Source organism: Mugil cephalus, chromosome 2 (genome assembly GCF_022458985.1).
Source record: "Mugil cephalus isolate CIBA_MC_2020 chromosome 2, CIBA_Mcephalus_1.1, whole genome shotgun sequence".
NCBI lineage: Eukaryota > Metazoa > Chordata > Actinopteri > Mugiliformes > Mugilidae > Mugil > Mugil cephalus.
In genome coordinates, this window is record NC_061771.1 from 31,994,247 (window position 1) to 32,012,702 (window position 18,456).

At 42.7% G+C, this 18,456-nt stretch overlaps 1 protein-coding gene across 1 annotated transcript; it reads left to right on the forward strand.

Annotated features, from left to right (window-relative positions):
• The first annotated feature begins 433 nt into the window (after positions 1 to 433).
• Positions 434 to 18,196, forward strand: LOC125004652 (dual specificity testis-specific protein kinase 2-like). The gene is made up of 11 exons (XM_047579440.1): positions 434 to 589; positions 2,422 to 2,852; positions 8,698 to 8,819; positions 10,358 to 10,406; positions 11,414 to 11,560; positions 11,746 to 11,828; positions 11,915 to 12,005; positions 12,326 to 12,409; positions 12,556 to 12,642; positions 13,704 to 13,797; positions 14,908 to 18,196. Exons 2-11 carry the CDS (start codon positions 2,646 to 2,648, stop codon positions 16,059 to 16,061), a joined length of 2,118 nt encoding a protein of 705 aa, XP_047435396.1. The 5' UTR covers positions 434 to 589; positions 2,422 to 2,645; the 3' UTR covers positions 16,062 to 18,196.
• The last annotated feature ends 260 nt before the right edge of the window (positions 18,197 to 18,456 follow it).

Genomic DNA, 18,456 nt, shown 5'->3' on the forward strand with positions numbered 1-18,456 from the left:
GAAGAGAAACTGGGTCATGGAGGAAGACGAGGAGCCCAAGAACACCAGTGGTTCTCCAGAAGAACCAGATGAATGTTTAGGAACAAGTCAAAGTCCTGACCTTCATCCAGTAGAAATGTTGTAGCATCAGCTGATGAGAGGAAACCACCAACATCTCACAACTCAACTGGTTCTGTTGGTTTTAAACCTCGCACATATTAACAAATAATACATTTTCTTAGATAAATAAATGCATAAGTATAATATTTACGTTTCATTAGTCTGATTGTGTTCTCGTTGTCTACTTTCAGGACACGCGTGCAGATCCGCTGATGTTTTAAATAATTTTTATGCAGAAATGTTAAAAAATTCTCCGTCTCTGTACTCAAACTATAGAGGGAGCTTTTATTGTGAAAGGTGCGTGGAGGAAGTCGCCTCTGCTTCATGATGGTAATAGTCGTCCCAACAAGCGGCTCCAGAAGCAGAATCCAGACAGGATTATCAGCAGCAGACGCGGCCGGGCCGACATTTCTGGCCTCGGTTCTCCTCCAGGTCCCGGGCCTCGTTCCTCAGACCTCACACCCGGAGACAGCGTCGTGTGGACGGAGAGGTGAGCCGTGGGCTGGGGCGGTCTCTGCGGAGGGGACCGCTGCACGCTGACTGCACCTGTTATTAACAGCACCCAGGCTTATTATTATAAGGATGCAATTAGACGCACGGGCTTTGGAAACATCTCCAGACCGTAGTGTTGCACTATTTACTGCACGTAGCTGTAAGAGAAACGAGTAGAAGAAGGAATCGTGGCTGGATAGGCCTGGAATTATGTGTAAGCCCTGAGGTTGTGGCTTATCGCCCTGTGAGGTGATTCCCTGTGTTCGCCGGCCTCACGGTTTCCACACAGAGACAGATCAGACCTGCACCGCCTTCACTAGAGTCCGTCCTGGGTTATTATAACCATGTGAAGCCAGACACGTTAACAAATAGTCAGAAAAATCTCTTTATGTTGACATTCCAGTGTTTGTAGGACCTCATGTCTGATACACTGGTATTTATTCACCAGTATTAATAAGCATCTACAGTATTTTCTTAGTTATTTCCTTTTTGATAGAACAAATCTGTCCTTGTTTGTGCAAAGATGAACTGAAAGGTTTCTGACTCTACAATGTATGTTCTATAGGTTATGATAGTAATTTAATTGTGTTAATGGAAATAAAAGACAATAATCATCAAGATCCCCATGTGTAATAAATTCCACTAATATTAAAAAAAAATGCATGTGCATGTTTTAATCTTAATCTGTTCAATTAAATTAGAAAATAACATTGCAAACAACTTGCAAACCGTATATACCTGCTGCATCATATTTATTCCGCAGTTCTTCAGCATATATTTATTTCATTTCATACAACATGATGTGTAAAGCATAGGTAAATATTTTCCATTTAAATATCAATAAAAACTGAAATGAACTATAACCTCCTGAGACCCAAGCTTTTGTTTGGAATGCGTCTTAATTTCTCTAAAATAAGATTAAAATCTTTAGGTATTTGGGATTATTAGGACCTAAGAAGTATAAAAACTAAGGATCATGTTTGAAGTAGTTTTTGAAAAAAAAAAAAATGATGTGGACATAGGGATTATTTCACTATGTGTTGTAATTTAAGTCCCTAATGTGTAACCAAAATATAAAACTGTTTATTTTAATGCAAAGGCAGAATTGGAAACAGTGAAATCCCAACGATTTCGTGAATCCACATCTCTGTAATTTAGAGGTGAGTTTTTACTTTTTTTGCGATTTCTGTCTGATTTGCACCTTTTTTTCTCCCTCTAGTCTCTTAAGAATCATGAAAGATGTGCCATAATTTAAAGTCTGGACAGATGTTAGAGTTCAAAGTGGAGACGTCTCTGAACTATTCACCTGTTTAGACCAGAAATCATTAAATTGATTATTAATGTGTTCATGTGTAAAGATAGAGCTGATTTAAATACTAGAGGTCATTGGTTATTTCTTCTCTGGAATAAATAATATGAAAAATATATTTTTATCATCCATTAAAACTTACAAAGTAGTTAAAACTGTCTCTGACACACAGTGGGTGAGAAGGAAAGTAGCAGAGCCACAACAACGGAACGTGAATTTGAGTAAAACACAGAGTTTTGTTCTATCCCGTGTGAATGAACCACATGAAACACAGACGTAGGAGGTGATAAGTGAACCACAGGACGTCCTCAAGTAAAACTAATCCTGTGCGAAAAAGCCTTAAGATGCAACAAATGTAATGTCCCCGTATGAGGACGCTGGGTCTCAGGAGGATGAAGTACATTTTGGAAATAGCTGCCCAAGCTACTGACTGCAGAGCCTGGTTAAATCCACCAGGGGGCAGATTTTTGTGGTTAAAGTGGTCACACACAGACGCTTCCATTGATACATTTGTTCCTCAGGGATCGGTGTTGGAGCCTCTGAAGGAGTCAGGATGACGGAGGAAACTGAGCCTCACCATGGACCAACGGGACTTCAGGAATTCCCAGAACGGCGTGAACATTTGGAGTAGCTTCGTGCCGAGGGTGGAGGCGGCTACTGTCGCCTTCGTCTGATTTAACGGACCGAGACGCCGTCCACATCCTGCCTCATGCTCTAACCACAGACCGGTGGGTCCACCAGCGTCATGGACTACCACGCCGAGTGCTGCTTCTGTGACCCCGAGGAGGGTCACGGTGGCCCCGATGAGCCCCCCCTCCACAGCATCCACGCCCACAACCGGATCCGGCCTTCCTCGTACCGAGCCCTGAGGAGCGCCGTGTCCAGCCTGGCTCGCATCGACGACTTCTTCTGCGAGAAGATCGGCTCGGGATTCTTCTCTGAGGTCTTCAAGGTACGTGATCGTCTCTTTGGGTGATAGTTGGTAGAATCTCTTCGTTTTTAAAAGATGGGACACATGTGACCTCATTCCTTTAAACACAATGAGTCCTGGTCCCACTAAAGACCACATACTGACCAGAACAGAAGCTGAACTCATTCATTCATCCACTAGTAGAGATGATCACCTGAATAAGACAAAGATACTTAACTGAGTGTTAAATAAAAAGTGTCTCCACATCCGTCCCCAGCCAGCACTTGAGATCTGATCTTTAAGGAAATTTATGGAATTTCATTTGAGCAACAGCAACACAACAGTTTCCTTGAGGATTAAACTCTTAACATTCCTCTGGGTGGTTTATGGGGCAGCAGCAGCTTTTTGAACCAATCAGAGCTCTGGACTCTGTGAGTTGTGTTTGAGTAAATGCTGCGTGAGGTAATATGTCATTTTCTCTGGTTTCATTCATAAAAGTCATTATACGATTCAACCAACATAAAAAAACAAAACAAAACAAAACAAAAAACAGGTGAACCCCCCAACCACGGGGGGCCGTGCATCTGCCATAAACATAGACATGGACACAATGTACGAAAATAAACGATAAAGAAAATAAAAAAAATTAGCTGATGGGAGCTAGCTGAACTGTTAGCTTCTCTTTTGCTAATATTTCTGGGATTTCACTTGCCAATTGCGGGCCAGCCAATGACAGAGTCAGCGTGTAATATGTGGCCTCGTGATTGCCTTAGCAGCAATGGGGGCGGGGCCTACTGTGTACAGGGAAGGTTTGATTGACAGGTCTAGTGTGGAGACAGCTCCTGTATGAATGAGTGAAAGGTAACATCTTTACTAAAATATGTGGGATTCAGGTTAATGTGGATTTAAAGAAATTAAAATTTGTGGGGGAAATTTAAAAAAATACATTGACATTGAAACATTGAAAATACACTGACTTTTGTGGTAGAAACTTCAGAGCCTTGTCTTTCAAAAGAGACCAAGACCATGAATGAGCTTCAAGATGTTCATCAACAGCATTTCAATAAAATGCTGGAATGATAAAAGGTTAAAAAATGTTCAGATTATCGGCTCAAATCTCTGGTGCTTTGGGACGGATGTGGAAACAAATGCTGGGTGTCAACACAGGAACTTAAAGCCGGACAGTTACAATGTTAATGTGAGGAAAAGAAAGAAACCCAAATACTGAACCTATGAATTACATTTAATGACGTTCTACAAATTAGGAACTAAAAGTCGCTGCAGTGTCAGGGCAGGAAAATCCAGACGGACTGTCCAAACACAACAAAGACAAAGCAAACGAATCCACGTTCACTAAAGACAGACACACGAGAAGAAGAGGAAACAAACAGAGAACAGATCAGAGACAGGACGTCATGTTCTCTAAGAGCTAATCAGCACAGACTGACGATGGAGGGAGGACTCTTCAAAGTAAAACAGGAAGAAAGTGAAACCGAAACAGAATAAAAGTCCAAACTGAAACTCCTGGAATAATATGAGAAAAATAAGCTTTTATTGTTATTGTCTGGTGAAAAACAACGAAGTGCAGCTCTGTGGTTTAGGAGCAATAAAAATAAAAAGGATAAGAGCATAAAGACAAAAAATAGACCAACTATATGCAATAAAATACAATAAAGGCAGAGTAGTACAGAAATTATCCTTCCTTAGTTCCTCTCTTCCTTCCTTCCTTCATTCCTTCCTCTCATCACCATCTACTGGATGAAGGTCAGGACTTTGACTTGTTCCTAAACATTCATCTGGTTCTTCTGGAGAACCACTGGTGTTCTTGGGCTCCTTGTCTTCCTCCATGACCCAGTTTCTCTTCACATTCAGCTCATGGACTCATGTCCTGACATTTTCTTTCAGAGTTCACTGGTAGAATTCACAGTTCATTGGTCCATCAATGATGAGCAGATGCAGCAGAACAGGAACAAACCAAGACATTAGCGCCCCCATGTTTCATGGAGGGATGAGGTTCTGATGCTGGAATGCAGCGTTGGTTCATCTCCAAACATTTAAACCAAACTATTCTACTCTGGTCTCATCTGTGGATCTCTGGAACCTTCACATCTTCATGGTTTTGAATGGAGAAAATAAAACTGACGTGTGGACATAATGAAATAAAAAATAAATAAACATAGTTCTTCAAAATTAATGTCACATACTCCATAGATAATGTTTTGATCATATTATTTGTAGCCCAGATTATTAAAGGGGCTAAAAAGGAAACTAAACCAGAGGGAAACATCCAGATCCATTAGTCACAGTCTCTGTTTCTAAAGGGGTTAGTGTTACCTGACCATGTGATAACCATAATAATAATAATAATAATAATAATAATAATACAACTTTACATTGAAAGACTGATTCAGGAGAACTGAAAGGAGAATTCACAAACTACCAACAGGAGAAACAAATGAATATGTCAGTAAAGAAATTTACATCCATCAAAATGTATTTAATATTATTTAGGTGTTTATTGAGGAGGAGGAAATGCATCAAACATGGTTTCAAATAAATATAAAACACATTACATGCACAGAGGTGTGTAGCCAAAGCTAATAATAATAAAGCCCTGGTCTGGTTAGGCCTTTAAGTCAAAACTACACTAAATCCTCAAAATAAAATCAACAAAATCAACACAAAATACGAAACAAAACAAAGACAAAGTGTAGACAAAAAAAACAGAAATACAACTAAAAAAAGACTTTGTTCACACATCAGTGATTTGGAGGCCAACACCTTGTGATGTTCTTCGTGTGTTTTTACTTGTTCCTTCCTTGAGTTGTTTTCCTATGTGTGTCTGTATCAGGCTATGGGGTGGTGGGGGTAGGGGGGCCTGGTCTGGTCTGGTCTGGGTGGGTGCTATTCACAAGTATGAATGACCTGGTATTCATGAATAAATAGGAGGTTCAGCAGTTTCCCAGCAGGACACTGAATTTAAACAAGATGGTTTTAATGTTATTTTCTTCTCCTGTCAGTAGTCATAATGTTGTGGCTGTATGTTATGGAGGTGTAAATATATCAGTATAGAAGTATAAAATGTGTTATGGGTATACACAGTATCGTGTGTGTTTTTTTGCTATACAAAAGAAAGACCATTTACCATCAGATATATATATACATAGAGGTAAATACTCGTGTATATAAACTGTTTCAGGTCTATAAATATTCTGAACGTGTGTCGGAGTCAGACCTGACGACCACGGCCCAGTTCTCTCCTCACACCGAGGCCTCGGTGGATTTATACAGATCAGGAGGAATGATGGGAAATCCAGAAAGCCTCTTACAGCCACGCTATTAATAACACACACGTGCACGCTCACGCAGAGGCGTGCACGCTCACAACTCCAGACCATAGACCACAGATCACATGCAGGTCCATACAGGTCTATACAGACCACATACAGGTCTATACAGACCACATACAGGTCCATACAGATCCATACAGACCACATACAGGTCTATACAGACCACATACAGGTCCATACAGATCCATACAGACCACATGCAGGTCTATACAGGTCTATACAGACCACATACAGGTCCATACAGACCACATACAGACCACATACAGGTCCATACAGACCACATACAGGTCTATACAGGTCTATACAGACCACATACAGGTCTATACAGGTCCATACAGGTCCATACAGGTCCATACAGGTCTATACAGGTCTATACAGACCACATACAGATCCATACAGACCCATACAGACCACATACAGGTCTATACAGACCACTTACAGGTCTATACAGGTCTATACAGACCACATACAGGTCCATACAGACCACATACAGGTCCATACAGACCACATACAGGTCTATACAGGTCCATACAGACCACATACAGGTCCATACAGGTCCATACAGACCACATACAGGTCCATACAGGTCTATACAGACCACATACAGGTCCATACAGACCACATACAGGTCTATACAGGTCCATACAGGTCTATACAGACCACATACAGGTCCATACAGGTCCATACAGACCACATACAGACCACATACAGGTCCATACAGACCACATACAGGTCTATACAGGTCTATACAGACCACATACAGGTCTATACAGGTCTATACAGACCACATACAGGTCTATACAGGTCCATACAGGTCCATACAGGTCCATACAGGTCCATACAGGTCTATACAGGTCTATACAGACCACATACAGATCCATACAGACCCGTACAGACCACATACAGGTCTATACAGACCACTTACAGGTCTATACAATTCTATACAGACCACATACAGGTCCATACAGACCACATACAGGTCCATACAGATCCATACAGACCACATACAGGTCCATACAGACCACATACAGGTCTATACAGACCACATACAGGTCTATACAGGTCCATACAGACCACATACAGGTCCATACAGGTCCATACAGACCACATACAGGTCCATACAGGTCTATACAGACCACATACAGGTCCATACAGACACATACAGGTCTATAAGGTCCATACAGGTCATACAGACCACATACAGGTCCATACAGGTCCATACAGACCACTACAGTCTACAGGTCCATACAGACAATACAGGTCTATACAGTGTCCATACAGACTCACATACAGAGGTCCATACAGGTCCATACAGACCACAACAGGTCCATACAGGTCATACAGACCACAACAGGTCCATACAGACCACATACAGGTCTTACAGGTCCATACAGGTCCATACAGACCACATACAGGTCTATACAGGTCTATACAGACCACATGCAGGTCTATACAGGTCCATACAGGTCCATACAGGTCCATACAGACCCATACAGACCCATACAGACCACATACAGGTCCATACAGACCACATACAGGTCCATACAGACCACATACAGGTCTATACAGACCACATACAGGTCTATACAGGTCCATACAGACCACATACAGGTCCATACAGGTCTATACAGACCACATACAGGTCCATACAGACCACATACAGGTCTATACAGGTCCATACAGGTCTATACAGACCACATACAGGTCCATACAGGTCCATACAGACCACATACAGGTCTATACAGGTCTATACAGGTCTATACAGGTCCATACAGGTCCATACAGATCCATACAGATCCATACAGGTCCATACAGGTCTATACAGACCACATACAGACCACATACAGGTCCATACAGACCACATACAGGTCTATACAGGTTCATACAGACCACATACAGGTCCGTACAGACCACATACAGGTCTATACAGGTCTATACAGGTCCATACAGACCACATACAGGTCCGTACAGTCCACATACAGGTCTAAACAGGTCCATACAGACCACATACAGGTCCATACAGGTCCATACTGACCACATACAGGTCCGTACAGACCAGATACAGGTCTATACAGACCACATACAGGTCCTGACCCTGGTGGAGTCTGGAGGAAGACGTTACCAGTCAATGATCCTCAGTAGATCAGAGGTCAGGTCCCTGGATATGGAGCATGAGTTGTGGGAGCTTATCTTCCTTCCTTCCTTCCTTCCTTCCTTCCTTCCTTCCTTCCTTGTGTTCCTGGTTCTGATCCAGTGGTAGGTAGAGATCCATCAGAGGCAGCAGCTGATGCAATATTCTACTGACCACATGGTGGCACTGAGACCAGACCTTTAGTTCTGGGTGAGGACTCATTAGTGGAGACACGTTTTAGGCTCGATGCTTGTGATCAGATTGTCCACATCTAAGACTTGAGAGCAGCCTTGATGTGAATGAGAAATGAAAACGAGACAAGATGAGATAAGACACATAAAAATAAAATAAAATAAAATAGTAGAAACAAAGTAGAAATAAAAGCTGCTTCTGTTTGTGTTTGCAGGTGCAGCATCGGATCACGGGGCAGGTGATGGCCCTGAAAATGAACACGCTGGCTAGTAACAAAGCTAACATGCTACGAGAGGTGCAGCTCATGAACAGACTCTGTCACCCCAACATACTCAGGTAGAAGATTCATTAAAACTCACAAAGACTCGAACGTTTAATTTAGAAACATGTTCAGACCCTTCATTCAACTAATTAATTTTTTGTTTGCCGTTCAGGAACACAAGGGGGCGCTATACGCCACATATTTCTAGTTGTACATGTCGAGGCTTTTAAATCCAGGGTGCAGTCAGATAAATAGGATATGATACAACTTTATTTAATCCTGGAAGTAATCATAAGAAAGAAAAACTGACTGTCAGTACCAAAGCCAGGTGGACTAGACAATAAAGGGTCTGGTTTTAGCTTTAGTGAAGAGTACGACTCCATACGTGGACAGATAAAAGTGACACCACTGTAGACTGATGTGTCGCATGATGCGGAAAATGTACAGTGCATTTCTACATAAAAATTACTCAAAACTTCAGCAGATGTTCACATAAATTCCTGAAGGTTGACAAAGAGAACCCAGTAAAACTTGTGCGTTTGTTTATTTAAGAAAATTCATCATTTGTTCATATCAGTGAGTCCTTGTGTCCAGTGTGTGAATCTGTGAGTCCTTTAGACTAAATGTTTGTGATAACAGCTGATTACTTGGAGGAATCTGATCCCATTCAGAACAGAACCAGCTGAGTTGTGAGATGTTGGTGGTTTCCTCTCATCCACTGATGCTACAACATTTCTACTGGATGAAGGTCAGGACTTTGACTTGTTCCTAAACATTCATCTGGTTCTTCTGGAGAACCACTGGTGTTCTTGGGCTCCTTGTCTTCCTCCATGACCCAGTTTCTCTTCACATTCAGCTCATGGACTCATGTCCTGACATTTTCTTTTAGAATTGTCATGTTTGTGTTGAAGTGTATGGTGGCAACAGATGAAAGGAGTTTTGTGAGGAGCTCAGATATAAAGAGTCTGGAAGCCACAAATAATCCACAGAGAGTCAGACAGATCGAAGACGACTGTTCCCCTCCACAGGAGTGGTCCACCAACAAACATCACTCCATCATAGTGGGAGAGGAACCAGAGGAACCCAGGGGAACTTCTAAGCAGCTAAAGGCCTCTCTCACATTGGCTGATGTTCATGTTGATGAATCCACTCAACAACCAAAGACACTGCTCTCTGTCCACAAAGAACATGTGGGACAATGTTTAGTGGACAGATGAGACCAGAGTAGAATAGTTTGGTTTAAATGTTTGGAGATGAACCAACTCTGCATTCCAGCATCAGAACCTCATCCCTCCATGAGGGATCTGGTTCTTCTCCAGAAGAAAGTTGATGAGAGGAAACCACCAACATCTCACAACTGAACTGGTTCTGTGGAAACAAGGCTTCACCTTAATATTTGTCTTTCATGTGTTTGACTGGATTCTCTTTGTCAACTTTCAGGACTTTGTGTGAAAATCCACTGAAGATTTGAGTCATTTTTATGCAGAAATGTAGAAACTCTGAAGGCTGTAAAAACCTTTTAACTACTTCTCTGTGTTGGATTATTTATTTATGTAAGCAGCAGATTATTGGCTGTTGTCGTTTTTAATCTCATTTCATTAACTCTTCTCAGGTTTCTTGGAGTTTGTGTGCATGAAGGTCAGCTCCATGCTTTGACTGAGGTAAGACCAACTCTAAGAGAGTTACGTATTGTTACTGTTGTCACTGGTCCACTGAGGGTTTTATTGATTTCGTGCTTCCATAAAAGTAAGAAATCCCTAATCCTTTATAAACAATATAAAACAATTTAACAGTATAAAAATGAATGCACAGTTGATTTGGGGAAAAAAGTCATTAATGCAAAATAAAGTCAGCTGATCAAAATAAGCAAACAAAAGCAACAGTCTAATAATAAATATAAAATTGCTCAGAGAAGGAAATATTGGCTCATATATCTTCCACCAAAGAAGTGAGTCTGCGTCCCGTGTTATTATCTTCTCTTCCGAGTATCAACACATTTCAATAACAGCATCAGTTCCAGTTGTGCGATGCTGTTGTGTTACTAGGATCTGGGTATCAAACTCTGTCCACATCCACCTTTTACTACAGGAGAGGATGAAGAAGCTCCTGACCTACACAGACTTGTTTTGCTGGAAGAAAAAGAAGAGAAACTGTATTGATCTTGTCATGCTAGTATCGATCTGATACCGATACTAGCCTTGGTATCGATACTATCGAGATACTATTGATATCTAGACTTGAGTTTCACATTGAAAATACAACTAAACAAAAGATTTGCAAACGTTGACAAGGAGAATAAAGTATATATATATCAAATATAGCCTGTATATACAAAGTAGACTGCAAAGAAAATAAAAACATGACAATGTACATACAATGGCTGGTGTAACCATAAAGTATGAATAGAAACAACATCAAAACAACCCAGAATATATAAGGTAATCACAAACAGAGACAAAACATCAGAACATTCGATCAGTTTACCACAGCACAGACCCCACTAAGCATTAAAATGAAAAATAAACAACAAACAATAAAAAACAAAACAAAAACAAGACCTTTCAATCTGTTGTTTACTCCTTGTCTTGTTTTGTGGTTGTGTCTATCATTATATCATACTCTTCAGGTCTTCATCTTGCGTTGTTTGTCTCTTGTCCTGTCCCTGTAGTACATTAATGGAGGTAACCTGGAGCAGCTTCTGGACAGCGACCTGTACCTGTCGTGGGGCATCAGGGTGGGTCTGTCCGTGGACATCGCCCGGGGGCTGCAGTACCTGCACAGCAAGGGAATATTCCACAGAGATCTCACCTCCAAGGTAAAAACATGCCGTGGAAATAAGCTACAGCAGTACAGTCCTGATTAACGAAGCCGTTAGCTTGGTGCTCCAGTCCCTCCACATCCACTTCTTCTTGTTCCGTTGTTTACTGCAAAAACAAAATTATGGAAACATTGTGTGGCTGCTGCACCATTTTAAAGACGTCTTTTCTGTTGTTTGCTCAGAACTGTCTGGTTCGCTGTGATAACGGCGCCTTCACTGCTGTGGTGGGAGATTTTGGCCTCGCGGAGAAGATCCCTGATTACAGGTCGGTGTGGGTAAACCAGCACTGGCCTTTATTTTACGATCGTTTATTTAGGTCGTGGAAGTGAGTTGAACTTTGTGTCTTTTCAGCGACGGCGCGGAGAAGCAGCCTCTGGCCATCGTAGGATCTCCGTACTGGATGGCCCCCGAAGTCCTGAGAGGGGAGCTGTACGATGAGAAGGTAAATCTGACTCCAAATACCTCCCAGAGATCTGCTGAATGTTGACTGTATAAAGATAAAGAAGAAGCCAAAGCATGTGTAGCTCCCCCTGGTGACTGGCTGCAGTATAGTTCATAAGCTCCACCCCCTCCATGTTAGTGGGCGGGACTTGGGCCAAATTAAAACACTAAAATACACCTCAAATGATTTTTATCAAAGATGGTTTCAGTCACTTCAGGCAGGTAATATAATGTTGATTCATGTTCCAGTTTCGCTTTAGTTCATTATTTGAGGCTGTAGAAACAGGATGTGATGCTAAAGCGGTTGCTATCTATTCTCAGGTGGACGTGTTTGCATACGGTATCATCTTGTGTGAGATCATCGCCCGGATTGAAGCAGATCCTGACGTCTTACCCAGGACAGAGGTAGGGGACAAATATCTGTTAACATTAGTTGTGTGGCGATGGGAAGAATAATATTTCCTGTGATTCTGTCTCTGCTCTTTGGGACATTTTAAAATAAGAGAGCCTCAGTATCCTGATCGCAGATTAAACTCTGTGTGTCTGTGCAGGACTTTGGTCTGGACGTGGATGCGTTTGAGAACATGGTTGGGGATTGTCCACCTGCATTTTTTAGCCTCGCCGTCACCTGCTGTAACGTAAGTATCAGAGACATATGAAATACTATGAAATATTTACACATATTCATAACCCTTTGAGCTAATAGGTAGGAGCGTCCTGGTGGATAATTAGTGCACAGGTGATTATATTTCAGCTGGTATTCAACAAGTTATTTAGGGGCATATGATATGTTATTTATTTATTTTTTGCTAACCATTTTTTACTTGTTTTAGCTAACTGCTTTTGAATGTTTTTAGCTAACCATTTTAGCTGTTTTTAGCTAACTGTTTTTGCTGTTTTTATCTATCCGTTTATAGGTGTTTTTTTAGCTAACCGTTTTAGCCGTTCTTAGATAACTGAATTTTCTGTTTTTATCCATCCATTTTAGCTGTTTTTAGCTAACTGTTCACTCTTTATTTAGCTAACTGGTTTTAAAATAACCATTTTTTGCTAATTGTTTTAAGCCTCTTTTACCCAGCCGTTTTTAGCTAACCTTTTTAGTTAACCGTTTTAGATGTTTTTTAGCTAAATGTTTTAGCTAACTGTTGCTAAAGTGCTATGATGTTGGGTGGCTGCAGTTGCTCAAGTCCAGGTTCTTTCTTCCCAAACACATTCTGTCTACCTGAATACACTGAATGACCAGGTTATTCCACCCATTGAGTTTTTCTTCCCTGACGCCACGGCCATGTTCCAGGATGACAACACCAGGATTCAAGGGGCTCAAATAGTGAAAGAGTGTTTCAGGGAGCATGAGACCAGGCTGTGATAAGTCATTTAATTGTGTTAGTGGAAAGTATAAACTGATCAGACATGCTCTGCAGCCTGTAGCCGGTGTCACATCACATGCATCTGCTTCAAGGTGTTACAGGGTCACTGAAATAGAAGATACTGGAGAAGGTGCACCAATAACGGGGGAATCTCATGTTGTACATATTTACATGTTGCTCAACTTCTAAATCACAAGTTGTGTTTTTTATACAACTTTTTTTTTTTTGAGTATCGTGATGTTGCTTTTAGCACAGATTGACCCGATCTTGATTTTTCGACGATCTCACGCTTGAACTTTTACCGTGTTGTTGTTGTTTCTTTTCTTTTTTAGATGATTGCAGAGAAACGTCCCTCGTTCTCAAACATTGTCTTGACGTTGGAGGCCATGGAGAGCGAAGAAGAAAGAGAAAAGTCCATCGCACTCGGTAAAACATTTTTTTATAAATGATCAAACTCACGCTGTGAGTATTAGCATCTGGGAAAAAAAAGTTATGCCCAGTTGATGTGTCGGGAACAAACTACTCGCTCCTTGTGGAGTACGAAACAGCCTTAAATGTTACATGGCAGTTTTCTGCTTTGACATATTATATCATATCCAGAAAGCATTTAAAAGAGGCGAGTGAACTTGTAGAGTTTTGAGAAGACGTTTTGCTTCACTGAAGAAGCCACTTGGATGTAACGTCTTCTGAAGGGATGTGCATCCACAACCAACTGGTTCAATTCATGGACGCCAGTAGCCGTCATGCTTATCGATTCTTTTTGTGGCGAATGTTTATTCGATGCACGTCATTCACATCACATCACGACAAGGAAGACGCGATCTGTGAGAGGCTGAAACGGTCCAAAGTGGCTTCACTTCCCCAGAAGGAACTGGAACAGCACAACGGGCAGTTTACGCAGCATCGTCATTTCAAGCAAGGGCAACAACACCGCCAACACGATGAAGCATTTGTCGATTACGTACGGCATTAAACACCCAGAGAGTCCATGTGTTGGACAATCTCTGGCCGACAAGTCTTAGTAGAGCAGAACTAGCGAGGATCCAGTTTCCTATTTGTTTACTTGCACAAGCTCTGATCTCTGGTTTAAAAACACCTACACATTCACAGGAGGAAGTGATAGGGGGATCAATAATCCATAGTCTTCTTAAAACTCAACTGGTCCACTTGGATAGACCATGGCCTGGATGACTGAACACTTTCACAGATATTTGTCCACGATGGTCTCCTACTACCACCTCGACAAATGCCCACGTTGGCCAATTAACCAGCTGCTTTATATCTGACTTCTTCTTCTTCTTCTTGGGATGAAGGACCTGCAGTAATGTTCCTTCTTGCAGCACGGATGCAGCAGTCTGGTGGTTTCGGTTTATGGTGGAGCTAAAAGAAATCAGGTTTTGCCAGAAGCCAGATACCTATCCGGTCCTTTTAAATATACCTGGATCGCTCCCGATACCGATTAGGATCATTTCTATGTTCTTCCTTTCTTTCTTTCTTCCTGTCTCACGTGTCTCTTTCGTCTCTTTCCTTGCTCAGAGCCGGTGGTGTTGGACGTCAGCCCGTACCGACGCCGTAGTTCCCCCTGTCACCCTGCCGACCGTAGCCAGCTACATCAAAGCTTGGCGAGGAGCCAGTCGGACATGCTGCCCCCCACGGCCCTGACTCCCCCTCTCCTGGGGACCCCCGCAAGGGTCAACCCCTTCTCCCTGAGACAGGACCTGAACGGGGGCCGGTGCAAACTCCTGGACACTCCCAGCAAGTCCGTCATCTCCTTGACCTTCACGCTGCCGGCCCTGCTCGACCCGTGCGCCTCGCCCCACCTCCTCAGGGGGGCGCCGGGGAGCCGGGCGCTGCCGAGGAGGTGCCAGTCACTCCCTTGCACGCCGGAGTTCAGCCGGACTGTGGCCTCGCCCAGAGACATGGAGCTGAAGGGGGAGGGAAAGGACAAGTCCACCGAGGTGGTAGCCATGGAGGGAGTGATGGGTGAGGATGAGGGGGCCGTGGACGTGACGGAGGACAAAGAGTTGTTAAAGAAGAAGAAAGAGGGTGAGGATTCAGGTTTTCCCATTGAGTTGGAGATGGTGTCTCTGGAGCGGTTGGAGGAGGAGGAGGAGGAGGAGGAGGAGGGTGTATGTCTAACAGAACCCATGGACTGTACAAAGTCTCCAGAACCAGTCCTGAACTCCCCTCCTGCACGACCTCTGCTCACCTCCAGCTCCTCGCGGACCAACGGGTGGCCGCTGCCCATCTCCAGCGAACCGCCCTCGCTGCCACCGCTGCCACGACTGGACAACAACAACGGCTCGGGCCTCGTGATTGGCCAGCAGGTGCAGTGGGGTCGAGGAGGGGGCTCTAATAACGGTTACAGCGGAGCCCGGGTTCTGTCCGCCGACCGCAACGGCAGCTCCGAGCAGGACGAGGTCATTTCCTGTCCGGGCTGCTGCCTCGCGGGGCTGAGTTTCCCCTCGATGTGTCTCCGCGGCTCGGCCGGCGTCTCCGCGTCACGCCGAAGGGCGTCGTTGCCACGGCAGCGGCCCTACCGCAACCTCAACGGCACCATAAGCGGCGGCGGCGCGTCCTCCCCAGCGGCAGCGGCCAAGACGCTGCTGTGTCGCAGCACAAACGGACTCCTGATGGCGGCGCCGCCCGTGGGATGTGAACCGGGCCGCTCTCTACCAGAGGCCCAGTGATAAACCTCCAAGAGAACAAAAGTAGGAATGAAACTGAAAACCGGATACCGACGGCTCAACCAGACTCCAGGGATGTAACGATACACTCAACTCACGATTCACGATATTGGGTTAACGATTTTTTAACAGAATGAGCTTAGAGACAAATTATTACTGAAAAAGATTCCTTTAATTATTTCTGAGACAAGGTTTTTAAAAAAGGGCAACTGGGCTCGTAGAGTTTCTCGAAGACGCTTCATCCGAGCAGCTTCTTCGGTTCTAAGAGACTGGAGGGAAGTTAAGGCTTAAATATGAAACTCCGGGTAATGGTGCGTTCCATTCGTACTCAGAAGCCAGAATTTCCGAGTTCGGAGTTGGAACTGGAAGTTGGGTTTTCTCCTCAGAAAGTCGTAGAATCCTCACTAAACCCGAGTAGAGTTTCCAAGATGGCCGCCCCGTGTGCAAACAGTGATTAGAAGCTCCTGTAATATTCCGTTTATTAGCTTTTCTGATTTGTTTTTGTTGCACTAAATCAGTCGTACAGACAGTATTTTACCACATACATGCGTTGAAATGATGTTACAGTGTAATTTAAGTTTTTTATGTGTTAGATGGGAAGTACAAGCCCACGTCACGGTAACAACGGCTAAAAAGAACAACCTGGTAAAACCAAAACAGAGACAAACACCATCGTTGGATCAAATTATCTGTTCATTTACAATTTGTGTAACTTAAACAGCTTATATTTAGTTTCACATTAGAGTATTAATAAAAAAAAAACTTTAATTTCACTCTGAATGAAATGTAAATATTGAATATACCACGTTATATTCAGATCAGTTTCTGTAGAGCTCCAGTCTCAAGGTGAGAAAGGGGTTGAAACTTCTTGTGGAAGAAGTTAAGACTGGATTGTAGATGGACGGCAGATTAAATCTCTGTCCAGGTCCTCTGTCTAAGTGAAGGTTTGAAACCATCTGTCCTCTCTAAGACTTTGACGTTGCCGTCTTCAAAGGAGTGTCCTTTGTCCTTCAGGTGGAGATGGACCTCTGGTTCTTACAGAAACAAATCCAGCAAGTTTCTGATGTTTTTTTACCCACAGAGTTTCCTATTTAAATCTCAGCTTCCCACCAGCAGGCCACCTTAGAACTGAAGAAGCTACTCGGATGAAACTGTTTCCTTTTTTGAACCATGACCTGGATTAATAAGAACCTTCATGGACGTATTTCTCAGATGTGACTCCAAAACACAAACTATGCAATGAATGCATATTAAAAAACCTGTATATTTAGATGTTCAGACTAAAGAGAATCACTTTTTCTATGTAGTTAACGTATGACGTCGACCAAGTGAATTCAAAACATACGAGGACGGCGCCCTCTACTGTTTAAAAGGGGAACAGAGATTCATGTTTCTATCTCAGCTGATTTGAATCGTCACACACTTGTCTCTTGGTGCATCGTTACGTCCCTACCAGACACATGGGCGCTGATCCAGAACCAGACCTCCACCCGTCACCTCCTACGCCTCCTGGAACCACGGCTGATGTTCTGGTTCATTAAAAACCTGGGACCAAGTGAAGTCCTGGTTCAGGTGTCAGGTGTAAATGATGTCCAAAACTCCCAAGAGCAAAAAAACAGCTGGGGTTTGTCTTTAGCGTCCTCCTTGTTTTTGTCTTGGGGGATGAAACGTCACTTTTGTACTTTGTGTTGCCTTCCTTTATTGGGGAGGTTTGGGAGGAACGGTGTCACCGGATCAGACTAGTTCTAGAGACATGAATGGGACTCACCTTTCTACATAACAGATTGTAATGCTCAGCGCTAACTGCAGGGGTGGGAGGGTATTTATAAAAAAAGATGATTTACTTCTTACATTTTTATAGTGTGACCCAATGCTTTGGGCGGCTTTCAGTGTAAATACGTTATTTTTTTGCACTTCAGTTTGGATCACTGTGCAGGAAGACACCAGACGTTTACTAGATGGTGCTTTATGAAAAATCTGTGCTACTGGTGATTTATGTGTGTGTGTGTGTGTGTGTGTGTGTGTGTGTGTGTGTGTAAAAGTTTTTTCCTTTGAAATTTTCTACATTTTTACATAAAAATGACTCAAACCATCAACAGGATTTTAACACAAGTCTTTCAAAATCTGATCACACACAAGAAACACAATTATTATACGTGTGTTTATTCAGTAAAATGAGCCAATATTACATATTATCAGTGAGGATTTCAAGTTAATTTCCAGGTGAAATCATGGTTCAGTTCCTGGTTTAGTTTCTATAAACACAAGTGTGATATATAGATAAATATATATAGACACAAGTGTAATTTTTCAGTTTTATGCCTTTGATCGGGTTCTTTTGGAGGTTTTGAGTCATTTTTATGCAGAAATGTGTAGAAAATTCTGAATGACGCAAAAA

What these genes read in the sequence shown, in the direction of transcription:
- LOC125004652 (XM_047579440.1), top strand. Translation starts at nt 2,646, where the DNA reads ATGGACTACCACGCCGAGTGCTGCTTCTGTGACCCCGAGGAGGGTCAC. An exon ending in TCTTCTCTGAGGTCTTCAAG is followed by an intron (nt 2,853 to 8,697) that starts GTACGTGATCGT and finishes TTGTGTTTGCAG; the next exon opens with GTGCAGCATCGGATCACGGG. An exon ending in TGTCACCCCAACATACTCAG is followed by an intron (nt 8,820 to 10,357) that starts GTAGAAGATTCA and finishes AACTCTTCTCAG; the next exon opens with GTTTCTTGGAGTTTGTGTGC.